The sequence below is a fragment of the Serinus canaria genome, chromosome 5 (genome assembly GCF_022539315.1).
Source record: "Serinus canaria isolate serCan28SL12 chromosome 5, serCan2020, whole genome shotgun sequence".
In the NCBI taxonomy this organism is placed as follows: Eukaryota; Metazoa; Chordata; class Aves; order Passeriformes; family Fringillidae; genus Serinus; species Serinus canaria.
Window position 1 is genome coordinate 46,937,333 of NC_066319.1, and position 16,574 is coordinate 46,953,906.

Consider the following 16,574-nt stretch of genomic DNA (forward strand, 5'->3'; position numbering starts at 1 on the left):
ACCAGTACCTTGCTGGTCATCTTTGACCATCAAATGTATCTCTGAGGAACTTGGGAGCCTGCAGTGAAGATAAGAACAACTCAAGGGCTTTTGCCAAGACCCAAGGGTTTTGGGCAGCCCCAGCAGCTGCTGTGTAGCTTTTTAGAGAGCTGGACAGGCAGCAGATTTGGAGAGCCAGAACAGCACCGTGACCAGCCTGTTGTACAGCCTGGTTTCCCTTTAGAAAATAAACTAGAATCAATATAGTTCTCTTGAAAATATAAACTCAAAAAATGTGATAGTGTCTGAGAGCACTCTGTTCTTCCAGGTTTTTTTTTCTAACTTGAGTTTTGTATTCTTCTTTGTGAAGAAAAGGCTGGCTGAGGATTAGTTAACAAAACTCAAGAGCTTCCATAAAAATGTCTTCTTGTGTGACTTATCTGTCTGGCAGCTGTAGCACTAGAGGGTTTGCTTGCTTGTGCGTGCAGCAGAAGGTTCATTTCCTTAAATGTGTCCAGACCCTGCAAGACAGAACTGGTGCTGGAGGACAAAGATCTCTATCTGACCTTAGACTTGTCCAGAAGAGATATTGGTAAAAGCTAGTTTCCATGAGTGCCCTTTGCAGTCAGTATTTTTGGACATGATTCATCTTGATCTATTTTAGATACTTGCTTTGGGACAAGATGAACTGAATGTGAAGTGCTTGATTCTCTCAGCTGACTGTAAAAGTTGTCCAGTGAATTGGTTCAGATGCAGAGGGGTACCCTAAGTTTTCTACCTGGCTTCCCTTCTTGCTTGATGTACTTCTGACACCAGTCCTGCCTCCAGTGGCTAACTCCACAGGAACTCCATCAGTGCCAGATGAAGTTGTCAGGGATGTTTTGTTGATGGCAGTGGGGTGTGGAGCATGGCCTCCCAGACCTGTTCCCTCCTCACCAAAAACACACCTTGGGATTGTGGTCACTGCATCTTACTAAGCACTTCATTAGTGTGAGAGCCCATGGAAGGATGTACAGAGCTCACACATCTGCTGCATCTGGTTGAATTCCAGCTGTTTTGGCATTCATCTGTCTGTAAATGCTGAGCTTTGACTATGGCTCTTCATGTGGTAGACTAAGTAATGAGTCCTGACAGAGTTGCATATGATTCTCCAGCAAAAGAGCACTGAAATTGAAACAATTATCATTCCTTGCACAAGGGAAACAGCACTTTATCTAATGTTGTCAATAGTGATTAGATTTAACTTGCAGCTCCAGTAGCATAATTGGCAAATTGCAAATTTAATGCCATTTGGAGGAACATTTTAGAACAGTAACCTCAATAGTTAAATTAATATTGAAAAACATGAATACTTTTGCTAGAAGTGCCTCTCTGGCTTTCATAAGGCTGTCATGTTACACTTCCTCAGAAGAAAAAGTTCCCTGAAGAGCAGGAATCTGAAATAGTGTAACTCCAGTCCAATCAGAGCTGACAAATTTTCAGACCTCCTCACCTTGTTGTTCTGGATAGCTTTTACCTGTGCTCCCCAGCCTACAGATATCTCACATTCTGCACTGATGTGACTAGTGGCTTAAAACTGTTGGTCACTATTTAAATATATGACCTGTTATTAAGAACTGTTGCTGCTTTTTGTTTTTTATTTCTTGATGTTTGCCTTACCATGCAAAATGTTTAGTCTGTTTACTCCAATATTACTATAACTTCCTACAACAAGTTTAATTCTGTATTTTCATCCTCATTACCTTGAACAGGATATCAATAATTGCTACTGGTGATTCATCAAGCTACAGACAAGGGAAACTGGCTTCTTTACATCTGAGATTTACCTTCTCCAAGTTCTTAAAATAACCACATTTTCAGATTTGTGGTTCAGACCATGCCAATTCAAATGGCTAAATGCATGGGATGTGTCTTTCTCTGTCTCACAGTAACTGCAGCATGTTTACAGTCACTTGTATAATAACAAAATGCACCTCTTCTTGCAGCTCATACCAATGTGGTTGCCCATGATACAGTCAAACCTAAAGGTAAGCTGTTTCTAGTGCCTTAACCTTTTATTGTTAGTATTTTACATATCTCTAATTCTGGAAGTAAGATGTGTGAAAATAGATAATTGTAGCATATGCAGTTGAGATGAAGCTCTGAAGTGTGAGCATAGATAGAGCATCATTTGCTGAGACACTTGCCCTCTAGTCAGTACTGCTCTATCCATTTCCCTTCTGGAACATTTTCCTTTGCCCAGGCTCTGCACTGGGGCCTTTCCTTGCTGTTTACTGAGATTGGTTGTTCCCTGAGCTGTGGTTTTTCTTAATGCTTTAGGCTTGAGAGTTCCCTGACAAATCAGCGTTGGGACTCTTGACTTGGGAGATGGACTTGGGTTCTAAGGAATATATTGTGGGACTGTTTCTTGGGTAAAACTACCATCTGGCCCTCTTTGTAAGGGAGAGAAAGATGGATCAGTGTGGTTTGTGAGTCAAGAGATTTTTGGTGAAGAGAGGAAAAGTTTTGTACTTGGTCTCAGTATGGAGTTGTGTTTGTAAGCACATTTGCCTTCCATGGCAACACCACAGGGCAGGATGTGCAAGAAAGAAATTTGTCATGGGGCAGTGCAAGAAACTCCCTGGCCAACAAGCCAATACCCTTCACATTGCTATGTTAATGTACATGTTAAAGGTAAGAAACTAAATGTTTTGCATCATTTCAACAGCATTTATCTGCTGGCCTTCAGCTCCGCCTCCAAGCCATCCAAAGCAATGTCAACCATCACAGCCTGAGGATGTTGCAGGGGTCAGGACAAATGAACAACAGCTCGTCTGTGCTCCGCAAGTGGCTGCAGTGTACCCAGTTCAAAATGGCTCAAGTAGAAATCCAGTCATCAGAAGCTGCATCTCAGTTTTACCCTTTATGATTCATGTAACTTGTTCCAAAGTAGTCATTTTTTAGCCTAGCAATAACAGGGTTAGAGCTGTAAAAGACCTTTTATATAAATCCATATACAGAGAATATACTGTATCTACACTTTTTAGCCTAGGACAGATTGTGAAAAAGCTTATAATGGGTGAAGCCAAGAGCCTGCTCCTGCCAGCTTATAATTACAGTTACTCAGGATCAACAGGTTCTAAGTCTGCATTCATGAACATGGATTGGACTCAAATCTATCATATTGTACATATCTCTCTGATCATTGAAATAACTTGTTCCTAAATGTTCCTTTACATTATTTTTGAAGCTAAAACAAAAATCACTTTTCTTTAACTTCTATTTTTTTTAAAAATAGAATTGTGGGTATTCACAAACATGGAAGTGCTATGTTGCTATTTTTTGACAACTACAAAAGAAAATAGGGTTTTTAGGAACCTTTATATAAGTTTTTAGGGGGGAGGTTTGTTTTTTTTTTTTTTTGATTCACAGCTGGCAATGCAATAAAATCTGTCACTATAAACAGTGATGTTCTAATGAGGCTTTTTGTCATCATCTTCTGGGAAAACAGCAGCTTGTAAGGAGATTTGTTATGAAGTGCACTTAGAAATTAGGTTGTTAAACTGTGCCAATTAATTTGTGGTTTTTTTTCAGTACATTTTCCAAAACTGCCAGGTCTGATTTATTATTTTTTGAAATACTGCTTTTACTTCATTGATTCTATGCTGCTCTACTTTGTAGGTTTCATAGAAGCCTCTTTAATTTTGTGACTACTCTGTTGTATTCTTCTGTCGATACTTGTATACAGTGCAATTAAAAAGATATCCCAAATCTATTCTTATTGATGTCTACAGAATTTATGTTGCAAACTTGAAGAGGAGCATGATTGGACTTGAACTTTTGCATAATGATACTTACAAATCCCAGCATTTGCATACTGTTGCATACATGATGTTTAATAACAGATGGATTTTAATATCATTAGGAGACTCAGCAAAAGACCATTGGAATCTGAGGAGAATCAATTAACTCAGTGGATTTTACATAAATCTTGAAAGCATAATGATTTACCACCTCTTGTAATAAATACCTAAATCTGTGCAATCCCAGTTGTATTTTCTGTATTTATTCTGTAATGCACTGATTAGAAAAATAACAAACATTAAGTTGTATATTGGAATGGTATTAAATTCCTAGTCTTTATTACCACTCTCACAATCTGCCTGAGCATGTTTCAGGTTTTGTGAAGGGTCAGTATTCCCTCAACACATTCACTAAAATAAAAATGGAAATTTTTGCAGATATGCCATTAATGTTATGCTTTACAAAGCCAACAAAAATAAAACCAACCAAAGAAATAAAAACCAGGCATGTGCTAGCTTGCTTAAAATATGCCCCTCTGTGTGCTTCCAGTGGAAAGAAATTGATTTGGCTAATCTAAAACTGAAAGCAACCTAAAATGATCTACTGGAGGCTGGGGATGAAAAAACAGTAGGGATAAAAGGAAAGAGAGACATCCTCCCACTGAGTCAAGTTTCAGAGTGGATCCCCTTGCCAAAGTGAGCCCCAGATGTGTCCAACACTTTTTGGCCTGAAGGTTTTAACAGCACTTAATTGACAGCCTAACTTAAACAATTTAACACAGGATTCAATAACCACACCAACTCCCTTAGAAGCCTCTCTTATTACACCTAACATACTTGAGACTCCAAGAGAGAGCATTCACAGTACCCTTACTGCAGCACATTCACACTGCCATGCACACTGTGCACTGCTCTCCACGTACATACTGAGGAGTGTCTCCAAGGTCCCTGTGAGAACCCCCTGGAGTTCAGTCAGGTGCTGGGGAAGGTGAGCTTCCAGGAGTGGGGTAGCAGCCCCACTCCATCAGCAGCACCTGCTCAAAGGCTGGTGGCCTGAGGAGGAGCAAGGAGGGGGATGCACCAGCACAGCATGCTCTTGAGCTTGGAGTAGGTTTTCCTCAAATATTAACTGTCTTGCACCCTTCTTTCTCTTACCTCTTGGGACTCTTAGCTCTCCTGTCATGTTTATTCCCCATATTGTGTGCATTAACATACAGGTATTTCAGAGGGGTGCCCAGCATGATTACCTGAAGGGTTTTGGGATTTTCTCCATAATGGTTCCCTGTAGGCACTTCCTTGCTCATCTGCAGAATGCTGGTGGTTGAGCCATGTTTTGTTGATTTTGGGATCCCTTCCTTTCACCCCAAGGTCTGTCACTCCCTCAGGGGGGTGCAGTACCATGCTGAGTGGTAGGCAGTTGGAATTTGGGCAAAAAGAAGCTGTGGTCTGTGTTTTCAGTAGACTCATCCTTCCATCCCTCAACTCTGTCTGCTTCAATTTTCTACCTCCCACACAGGTGATACCTTTGCTAGGTAACCACATGAACAGGGGGCCCAGGTGTAGGGTCACCCTACTGAAATGGAAGTGCTGTTGGGCCCCTGAAAGTGGGACATGTAGGAGAGAGATTTTTGTATTTTGATGTGCTGTGATCTGGTGAGTCTGAAAGGCAACTGAAAGACAAGGAGAGGGAGGGAATTTGAGGCCCTAGGGTGTGAGGTGGTTGAGCTCAGATGGGTGCAATGGGAATTGTGGAAACCTAAAGGATGAAGAGATGATTTGCAGGAGAAGAGCAGAGACTGAGAAAGCTTGTTGTTAAAACTCACTGCTGGAAAGCAGAGTCTGTGATCAGGCATCTCAGTGGATAATGCATGGAAGCAACATGGTGAAAGCTTTTTCCCTGCCTAGCAAAATCTGCTTCAAAGCATCTATGTTCAGACTGGCAAAATTCAAAAAGAATGCAAATTCAGTGGTGGGGAGTTATTAAAATTAAGCACAAGCCAAAGACAGACCTGCTGAATCCAGGTCTTTAAACAGTTTAACACTGTGGGAATTGAGATTTGGTTTCAGCTCTGGGTTTAGAGATAAGAGTTGGTCACAGAAACTACTCCCATGTTTCAACATCGGATTTAGTATGTATCTGTCACTGATTATAATTATTATGGTTCTTATGGAGCTGTTATGCCGAGGCAAATTAGGACTGCAAGTTCTTAAGAAGCTGCTTTAGTGTAGGGGATATAGTCTGGAAGATGATAGGACCAATAATTAGGGGTGTTTGACTAATAGCAACAAATAACATGGGGCTTGACCAGATATGCGTGGTTTAAGACCTCAGGGAAATCTTTGAAGTGCACTCTAGGGATCTTCAGAAGTACAGAAATCTGCATTAGTAGTTTTTTAAAGCACTGTGAAATGTATCTTTACGGTGCCTGAGGTCAATATACAACTCAAATGAGTCACTCACATTATCTCTCTGAAATAGCCCAGAGCAGCAATTCTTTATATTCTGTAGGAAGATTAGGAAGTAAATAACATTTGGTGTTCCCTGAAAATGCTCCCGAACATCAGCAGCAAATCTCTCTGCTCTGCCAGGCTCCCAGCAGGGCTGTGTCTCTGGGTGTGTGGCAGCAGGAGCAGAATCCATCCTCTGCAGGAGCACGGAGAGCTGCCATTTAGGAGCAGTCTTGAGTCTTCTGTCGCAATAAGCTGCTTAAATCAACGCTTGTTACCAGGCCTGACCTAGTAAAAGCATTAATTTAGTGTGTGCTGAACTGTGAAATTCCCAACAAGAAGGGGCACTTTGGATGAAGCAATGGTTAAAGCCCCACTGCTGCTGGGTTACGTAACCCGTGTCCTGAGCGCGAGGTTAATGTCTGCCTGGGCATCTCCAGGGGCTTTCCTCTGCCTCTGGAGAGAGCCACGGCCCGAGCTACACCCAGGGGCACACAAACAAAGGCTTTTACAGCACGTCAGTGGCTACCTACATACGTGCCTTATAGGTAATGTTTCTGCAACATGTCCTGAGAGCCATGGCCGTGCAAAGGCCCTAAAAACACGATTGGTTCTCTGGCTTTGTTTTGCGTGCTGTGACAGCATCGATGTGCTCTAGGACTGACGAACGTTCTGAGACAGAAGATGTCTCTGAACTCTGGCCTGCAAAGCCTCCTTTCAAGCTGGATGAAGATTGCCAGAGCCCAGGGCTGTTTGTCTTTGCTAGCATGTCCTGGAAAATGGTTCTGGAGCCAAGAATCCTGTGCTATTCTCCCAGCTGCACGCAGCTCTGGGAGAGTTCTATCCACAGTTTTTCTTGTTGCCTCTTAATGGGACTCTTGGACAAAGCTGAAGTCTATTTTTTTCAACAGGATCTGAATCTTGATTACACAAGAGCTGCTTAGTCAAAGATGTGGGTCTTCAGCTGAGCCGTCTGCCTGAAGTCAGGCAGAGGCAACAGCACTACAGTTTGCTGTTGTCACTTGCATTTGTCACTTGGTTTCTGACTGAATTATTTTATCCACTTCTGCCTCTCCCTGCTAAGCGCAATTTCAGCTGGAGTCTGAGCATCAAGAGACAGCAGTGAGAATTGCCATCAAAGGAGATGTCCTGGTGCTCCCCAGCTGCAAAGTGGTCAGGAAGAGCACCTGAACCCACCCTTGGCATTGGCCTTCCCAGGGTTTGCTGATGGGGAGTCAATGGGCACCACTGGAAATGCGTCAGGCCAAAGAACAGAACAAAGAACATGACAAAAAGTCCTGGCCTGCCTGGTGACCCGTGTGCCTTAGCCCTGCAGCTGTGGACTGGGGGGTTCCAGCTATCCCTGTATGTGGTTTGTGAATCATAACGTGTACAAGGAGCAGGAGATTGTGAAGAGCTGGCAGAGCATGGGAGAGTGGCTTGTTTATCATCCATACTTAGAGAGCATTAACATGGAAAAGTGGAACCCGTGACTCAGTCACTAGAAGTCTACATTGGGAATTATTTTACAGTATTTTGCTGGATTTGATAGATACCAGAGGGCCTTCTGCCAACTGGCAAGCAGCCTTCAGTGCTCTGCCCCAGGTAACTGCTCTGACACTGCATTTAACCAGCTCCCCATCAAACCTGACAAGCCATGACTGTGAGCTGCGAGGCTCTAAGTTTGACAGACACCATGTAATGCTAGGTCAGTTTTTTCAAGGTATAATTAATTGTCTGGACAACATAACTGTTATGGCTGTTCTGCAACTTTAAATCCTTTCAGAAAGGCACAATAGCATGCCTGTGAAGTTTGAACATAGAATACAAATTTTATAGGTAAAAGATTTTTAGATAGATTACCTTTTGTGGCAGCTCTGCTATTTTTGGATGAAGTCAAATTGATTTCAGTGAAGTACTTTACAAAAGGTTTGCTACACCTGTGAATCCTTGTCATGCAGGAAAGTATCAGTAAAACAGAATATAAAGGACCATCACTAAAAGAAATAAATTGTTTCTTGAAACTGTTACCTAATTTGCACTGCTAACAAAATCCTGTGTCTACAGTGTCGATTTGTGATATCCAAAGCAAGCACAAAGTGCAGTTTTACTCAAGTCTACAGAGAGGCACAATTGGTTCCTGTTAGGGATCAAATCCCTATGTATAGCTCAGAAGGAGCAAGGATTGATATGGTGAAGTGACCACAGCAATGTGTGTTTCAGGTGCTTCTGGATTCCAGGGAGGTGTCACATTACACTGATGCAGCCATGATTTGATCTTCTTCCTGCAGACACATTTATTCAACACCAAGTGTTGCCATCATTGTTCAGTCAACCCAACAATGGAGGTTTTCTTCTGAGTCTCGCCTGTGTGGCACATCTGTTCCCCTGTTCTTGCCTCTTGGTTTACTCTGACCACACACAGGTCAGAGCTCAGCATTTCCCTAAATCATCTTAGTGCTCCAGGAGCTGCAGCTCAACTTTTGCTCTGGAGATCCTATTAGCTCTACCTGCCCAAAGCATTTTCCAAGCCTTTCAAGGATAAAATCATGCTATTGGCATTTTCTTCCCTGTGATCACTGCCCTGAAGACACCGACCTTGTTCAAATGTCAGATGTGTATCTGCTCTGTGTGGCACTGAATAACAGTAGCACAGACATGTTTCCAAGCTTTCCTAGGAAGAATGTTAGAGGACCAAATTATTTTGCCAACTAATTTTCCTAGGCCAGCCTTTAAATTTAAAATGGTTTATTTCCTTCTTCTTGCACCAGACCCTCTATCACTTCCAACATCTATGCCTGGATCCCAGTCAAAACTTTCTCAGCCCATGTCTAATGGTTATTTAAGATCCATTAAAGGTTGTGTGGGTAATAAAGGCTATACAAGCCAGGAAGAAGATATGCTTCCCACTGATTATATGAAACTCAACCTATGCATCCACTGCATTAACAGATAAAAATTTCCAGGGAGACACTGCCTTCTTTGGAACCTTTCCTGCAGTAATATTTATCTGTTTCATTATAACTAGTATTTTTAAACATTTCTGTCAAAATGAATTGCAGCTGATTCACCTAGTGTGTACTAATTTGCAAATTAATTCTATTAACTGAATTAGGCTTAGCTGATCTGTGTTGTCCAATTGTTCATCTGACTCACCCATCCACAGACAGGAGGAGTAGCCTCAATGGGTTATTGTTCTGTTCCCTTTGAATCACAAACCAGCTGCTAGTTTTCCCCAGCTGTGAGGCTGAGCTCAAACATTAGGGCAGCTGAAGATGTTTCACTTCAAATGAGAGGATTAGATGCAGGGAATTTAATGCTGCCTCAAGTGTCACAAGGCAGTGCAGAATGACATGGCTTGGAAACCACAGCAGCATTTCAAGGCTGTGCTTGGTCCCAGCTTGAGAGTGTTTTCCTGTGTCCTGTGACATCTGTCCTGGGCTCCACAGTGTGTTACAGGGCTGCTCAGAACGTCTAAAGGAGAGCAGGACAAACAACCAGGCCCCCTTGTACCCCCCACTGATGGAGCAGCCTCAAGGATGACATAATGATATTCCCTCACAATTCAAAACAAGCAGGGGTTTGGTGAGGTTTTGGTCTCCTCAGCTCTTCAAGAATGCACAGAGCACGGCCTGGAGGGACGTGCAGACTTAGGGAGGAGCTGTTCCTGCCCTGTTCCAGGTGTGAGTGCCAAAGGTCACACTAAGATGCTTTGGGGTGTGTAGGTGAACCCGTGCAAGTCTGAGGCTTTCCTGACTGACTTTTCCAGCAGAGAAAGCTGGATCCTAAATTTTAGCCAGAAGTTAGATTTCAGGTAAGTGCAAGCATCTTGGGGTATTTAGAATGCAGCTCTAGTAAAGGGTACTTCTAGAGATTGGGAAATTAAGCTTTAATGTTAGGACCTTTACATCCCTTGCAACTAGTTTTACTTTTGTCATGGGAGAGCTATTTTGGCTGCTACCTTAAGCAGAGGGAAACACAGCAGGCCCCTCAAATACATCTGTATAGTTTGAGTTGAGGTTAGAGCTAAATCTAAGAGGCTTTTGCCATTATTCCAGTGCAAAAGGAACAGCTGATCTAAGTCACAGACAATGTGAAGGATCCTGGCATCATTGAATAAAAATCCTAAATATGATTTATCTTAGTTTCTCCAAGCCAACAGCATCTTACCTAAGCTGTCACATGCTTCTGAAGTGGATTCAAATCTTATATGCCCTCCTAAGTCCACCCTTAGCAATCTCAGTGAAATATTAATTTTCTATGGTGCTGTCACAGGAAAAGCTGAAAGTACCAGTGAAGTGTATTTATTTTTAAAAGTGAAAATTAAATCTTGAGGGAGTCTGGCTAGCTTGGAGGGCTGTGCAATGCCCTGATGAGCCTGACAGCCATTGCTGTCTCCAGAAGAGAATGGTGGCTCATGGCTGAACAATGTCCCACACTCTCAGGGGGTACAAGCCTTGACCTGTAGAGTTTTCTGGGCATTCATCTCAAAGGGAGCAGGCACTTGAAAATCCTTGCCATTCTGGGCTAAACACCTTATGGTCTTGTTTTTTTTTTCTTGTTTTAGAGGGTTTTTTGTTGATGAAAATCTTTCTTTAAGAGCCTTAAAAGAAATGGATAGCAATTTTAAAACTCCATAAAAGAAAACGTATTTTCATCATTGGGAGAATTGATTTACAGTTTTTGAGATAGAAAATGTACTTTAAATCCAGTGATTGCTTCTCTTCCTTGGTATGCTTAAGCAACATCAACATAGCTCAGAAAAAATGCAGGAGTGATCCCCAAAGTGTCTTTGAAAATACCATCTTTTTCTGCTCTGAATACTGCAGAAGCTTCTCAGAAAAACTTTTTAATTAAAACAACAAAATGTGCTACTCACCACAGAACTGAAGTGGCCTCCTCTTTGCCTTCTAAATAGGAATTATGATTTCAGCTCCTTCATCACCACTTCTACTAAGCAAGAATCAAAAGCAATCAAGTCTGAAAGACCATAGGAATCTCAGATTAATACAATCAGCCTGCCAGTAGGGAGTCTTCTTCTTTTTTTTGGTATAAAAATAGCAAATAATAATGCCAAGTAGGTCCTTCTTATTTTATTTTATTTTTTAAATTTTTATTGCCACTTCCTTCACACCATTAAATGCTTGTAAGAAAGATACAGTAGCTGCAGCTATTATGGTTAAACTTTAGATGAATGTACTTGTCAGAATACAAATGAAATCCTATATCACTTTGCTCATTTTGTTTTGTTTTCCCCATCCTAAATGAAATTACAGAGAATTAAATTTTTGAAGCATGACCATTGCACAGAGAATTATTCAGCTAAGATCTGGCCACCTGCAAGAGGTTCTCTCCTCCCTCCCCTTAAGCTTGTTATTTATTGTCTCTGTTACTAATCAGGTTTCCTGACTTGAACTTAGTTTGCAGATGATGGATTTTAAAGAATATTGTAAGGGACAGGACATCAAGGTCAATATTTGAAATTGGCAGAGAAGTAACCTTCAGAGGGCTCATGCTGTGTGATAGCCCAGGACAGGGAGAGGCTGAGAGCTGAGTGGGCAATCTTGTTAGTGGCTTTTGTTGTTTGTGGGTTTTTAGGGGTTTACTGGTTTTGGTTTTTTTTTTTTTTTTTTTTTGGTTTATGGTGTATTGGTGTTTTTTTACACCCTTAAATCCCAGCATGCAGCAAATAGCACTTCTGGTAGTGACACCATAGTTCTGAAAGTTAAAAGCCTTACTCATTAAAAGCAGCACCTGCTATGTGAAGGGTTTCCCCAGGCATCTGGGCAATGCTTCTGGGGTGGAAAAACAATATATTTTCTTGCAGTCTAAAGGTAGCTGACAAGGAGCACAAGGGAGAGGGAAGCACTATAAGCATTTTACATAAACATTGACTGCTGACTGAGGATTCAGAAAGGATTGCAGGGCTGAATGGAGAAGAGTCATAATTGGATCCATGGCTAATTCTGCAGCAGAGAGGTGCAGTAGCAGCTAATCTTTCATATGTATAAAATGGAAAATTCCACTTCAGTCCAGTTCTGGTGCTAGATCTACTTTAAATAGCTATTTTCTACTCCATTAGACCTAATGACTTCATTACAGTCTCTTGCAATGTGAGGCACTGCTTGGAGCAAAGAGGGTGATCGGAGTATGGTCCTCCCCTGGTTTCATGGCTCAGGGCACCCTCCCAGGAGCAGTTTCACCATTTGGCCTGTGGGGGATAGGAATCATAAGAGGAGTATCCTCCAAGAGTGAGCCCAGGGTGAAAGAGCAAAAATTAATTTAGACTACATGTACTTTTGGTGGAGTGTCTCTTTCCTAGACATCTGAGCTGTTTGTTCAAACAGACTGGGCAGTTTCCTTCCCTGACTGATGTGGTGGTGCCAGAACTCATCTTTGACTTCTACAGTACTTTTCCTTTTGGCATGACAAACTGAGGCTCTAGCTTGTGATCAGCCCAGAACTGCTCAGGCAGTTGGGATGATCATTGCAGGTCCCTTCCAACAGAAATAATGTATTTTAATGTATTGGATTCTATTCTATTTTATTCTACTCAGTTCTGGCCCTGCCATGTCCAGGGCTGGGAATCTGTGATAGTTGCTGGAGGCTTTTTTTCAGCTTCAGCTGCCGTCACAAAGATACACAAACTCTTGGCTGCATCTTCAAAGGCTTCTGTAAGACTTCTTCCTATGAAATGCACGTGGCTGGGACTAGAGCCCTGAGAATCTGCCCTAAGAAATCTCAGTTGTACTAGTTATGACTCATTCATATACAAAGCTATAGCCAGGATGACAATCTGAAACCAGCTTAGAAGCACCAAGCAGCTGGTTTACAGAATATTCCAGTAACTCATGCAGTACTGACAGAACAAACCAGGTATTTCAGGGGGGTTTTGCTCCATCCTTGCTTGTGATATCTTGGTATTTATCTATGCAAGGTCTCTATTTTTCACACTGAGATTAAGTGGACAGAATCACTCATTTCAATCACTGCTACATTAGTAATGATCCAGCTCTCCCCAGCAGGTTGATTAGGTACCCTGGATAAGACAGCTGTGGGATCTGCTGTGACAGGAGGGCCTGACTGCTGAACCACTGCTGTCCATGGAGGCAGTGCATTTGGGAAATGGCAGCAGTGGGTGAGATGGAAAGGATGTGTTTGAGAGCTCAGAAGCTAATGATGGGACACACTTCTTGCTACCAGAGAAAGCAGAGGACTTGGAGTACTTGTTGCTGTTTTTATTCCAAGTCACTGCTCTTTATTGGATTAGCCAAGCTAAAATCCCCTCTAGATTAATGGTCAGGAAAAAATTGTTTGTAATAAAATAAATAATATTTATGTAATTAAATTTGTTTGTCCTCAAGTCATCTGTTCTCCTTTGCTGTCACAGAGAGCCATATTTTAAAATGTGCATACTTTGATTCTACAGTCATTTCCATCATATACAGCTTTAAGTTGTCACTGAAGTACTGAAACAAGAATTTTATGCTTTTGTGAGGCAAACTAAAGAAGGGACTTGTACAGATCCACTCTGTAATATAAAAATAGGAACAAAATGGTTTCATCTGTGGTATTCATTGAGATACAGTGATCACACTGACCCTAGTAATTGTCAGCAGCCAGATGACCTTCATGGGAATGCCCTGGGATAGGACCTGGAGAAGAGAGGTCTGACTTCCACCTTCTTGGTCCCAGACTAGCACCAGCCTTAGACAAAGCATCTGTGTCTCCACTCCTTTGTCATACTGCAAGGGAGGCAAGACTGGCCTCCCTCAGAGCCATTTTATGAAAATTAGGTTTTTATTTGGAAAGCCCTCTGAGAGCTGTCAAAGGAACTTGCCCAGCCCCTTGCCTCTGTGTAAAGATCTGTGCACAAAAGATGGTGCAAAAGGAATTCGAAGACCCCAAGAGGAGGAGATCTGAGGTAGCTTTGGGGTCTCAGTGGGTCAGTGGAGGAAATTCCATATGGACCAGTGAGCAAAACAAACAAAGCCAAACCATCTGTTAGGCAGTTTTTAGTAGATTCCAGTGCTTCTAGAGAGGATATTACCCATCCAACAAAGAGATAAACTGTTTTGGATGTGATACCTGACTTTGAGGGCATATCAAATTAAATTAAAAAAGTAGATTAGCTCACATATCACATGGGGCAGAAGGTATTTAATTTATTGAACCTCTACAGATTGCATCACATTTTGAAGTTTAGAAGTGAACTTATAGTCTACATTGAATCTGACTGTACTTCATGCTAGAAAGACTGATTCTAGCCTAAGAAGGGCAATTTGCTATGTTTTCATAACAATATTTTGTTAGTGTTAATAGGCAGCCAAATGCCAAAGAGAAGATTAATTGAAGCAGCAGTCAGGGAAGAGCTGAAGTTTGGCTGGGAAGTCCTTAATGAGGAAAATACAAATTGTGCATCACTGTCAGTGATAAAGACCCATAAACATTTCTGGGTTGCAATATTTCTTCCTCTTATGAGAAAGGAGATGTTCTTAAATTTAAATGAAGGGGAAAATTGGGAAAGAAAGGTCTTAGTAATAAAAAGGCAGAAGGAGGAAGCATGACAGTCTGTGGGAATAGTTTGCATTTTCTCTAGAGAGATGGTTTTCAGTGTTCTGAACCTCTGATGCCTTCAGTGTTTTGCCTTCCTGAAGTTCTGGATCCTGAACTACCAGTGGTCATTCATGACAAGGTACATGTCTGATCCCTTCAGGGTCATTTGTATCCCTGAAGAAGCTCCCTGGTACATGCAGGACACCTGCCTGGGATGCAGCAGAGGAACTTTAGGTTGCTGTTTCTGCACAAGGGAGTTGTAGCCCATCTTCCTCCTGAGGGGTAGAGTGGGCAGTCCTTCTCATGGGGCATGACTTGCTAACTGGAAAATTCTGCTAAAAATCCAAACTTCTTCACTCCTTCAAAGGTTTTAAATGCAGTTACCAACCATTCCAAAAGACCACAAAGATGGAACTTTGCAAATACCAGACCAAAATCCAGCGCTATTGGCCATCAGTCATCAGAGATGACAGCTTTGGGTTGGGCAATGGAGTGGGTTCAAAGCATGAGGGATGGCAGAATCCAGCCCATAGAGGCAATCCAGCCTGCATTTTCTCTCCAGATATGTAAGAAAATTGGTTTTTTGGAGAAAAAAAAATGTTGCTGATTAGAAAAGTAGATGTTTTAATTTCCTTAATTTTGATCAGGTGTTTTTGTTAAAGGTTAAGGCTTATATAAAATTCTTATCCTGCAGAAAATACTTTCTCCACAGGTCCAATTTCTACTCAATTTTCCTCAGCAGAACAACTTCAGGCCTTGCATGGCAGAGGAGTGACACCTATTAAGCTTCAGAGGCAGGAAGCAATCAGCTTAGCAGAGATGTCACAGGGCACCTTGCTTGCAGGCATGTGTGTGGAGTAACAATTCAGAGACAATCAGGTAAAGTCCAAAACAGGCAACTTCTTGATCAATGAAAGAACCCTCTCAGAAAATTAAATTGCTAAAAGTCAAGCTTGGTCATTCATCTTCTACAGAGCATGATGGAGTAGGAAAAGCAATAGAAAAGAAGCTCTCTGGTCTCTGAAGGCCTGCTGCCTGCTCTGCAGGATCTCCTGAGTGCCCTCTGTGCCAGCTCTTGCAGGTGTGTGAGTCTGTGTTGGAACCATTTAATTGCCCATCCCAGTGGTGGATGTGCACTTCACCTGGGGGAAGCTCTGGGCTGGATGTGAGCACTTTCCTCTCCTGATCCTGAGAGGCTGAAGGGACCCTAAGCAATGCACCCACTTCTCCTGCCATGACCAGAAGAAGTTCCAGGCTTTTAATCTCAGAAACTTGTGGGGGGGAGGAAAGGAGCAGAAATGCACTGAAGAGACAGCAAAGCCTTTTGGGGTCTGGCCTGGTGATGGAGGGGAGTCAGTGGCACCCACAGCAGCCTGCTGGCCTGCCTGCTGCCCAGCTTGCCCTCCCTCCCTCTGGGATGAGGCTGTGTGGCTCTGGGGCTCGCTGTGGGCTGACCTCACTCGCCTGTTGCTGCACGGGGGTGTGGTGTGGAACAGCCACCCTGAAGGACAGCTGCTGGTTTCCTCAGTGTCCCAGAAAGTCTGTGTCCATTGGCTCTGGTGCTGGCTCTAGGGATGGAGAAGAGGGACGATGGATTTGCTCTTCAAATATATGAATATTTATACACAACACAGGTGCATGAATGAGTTATTGCAAGAGAATTGAGTCAGGGCACATAAGGTCCTGCTACAAATGTGTATCTATTTGTACTCTGGCATAAATTGGAGGTGTTACTTTCAGTGATTTTTCACTTAATGCCAGCTAAGGTACCTCTGTACACTGCTGCAGTCAGAGCACAGACGTGTCTTC

General features: G+C 42.4%; 1 protein-coding gene across 1 annotated transcript in view; it reads left to right on the forward strand.

Moving 5' to 3' along the window:
* The window catches only part of UNC79 (unc-79 homolog, NALCN channel complex subunit), a 107,451-nt gene extending 103,525 nt beyond the window's left edge, over positions 1 to 3,926 (forward strand). The window contains exons 50-51 of the mRNA XM_050975628.1: positions 1,965 to 2,006; positions 2,687 to 3,926. Coding sequence (XP_050831585.1) covers positions 1,965 to 2,006; positions 2,687 to 2,887 — 243 coding nt within the window. The 3' untranslated portion in view covers positions 2,888 to 3,926. The remainder of the gene's footprint in view (positions 1 to 1,964; positions 2,007 to 2,686) is intronic.
* Positions 3,927 to 16,574: the final 12,648 nt, after the last annotated feature.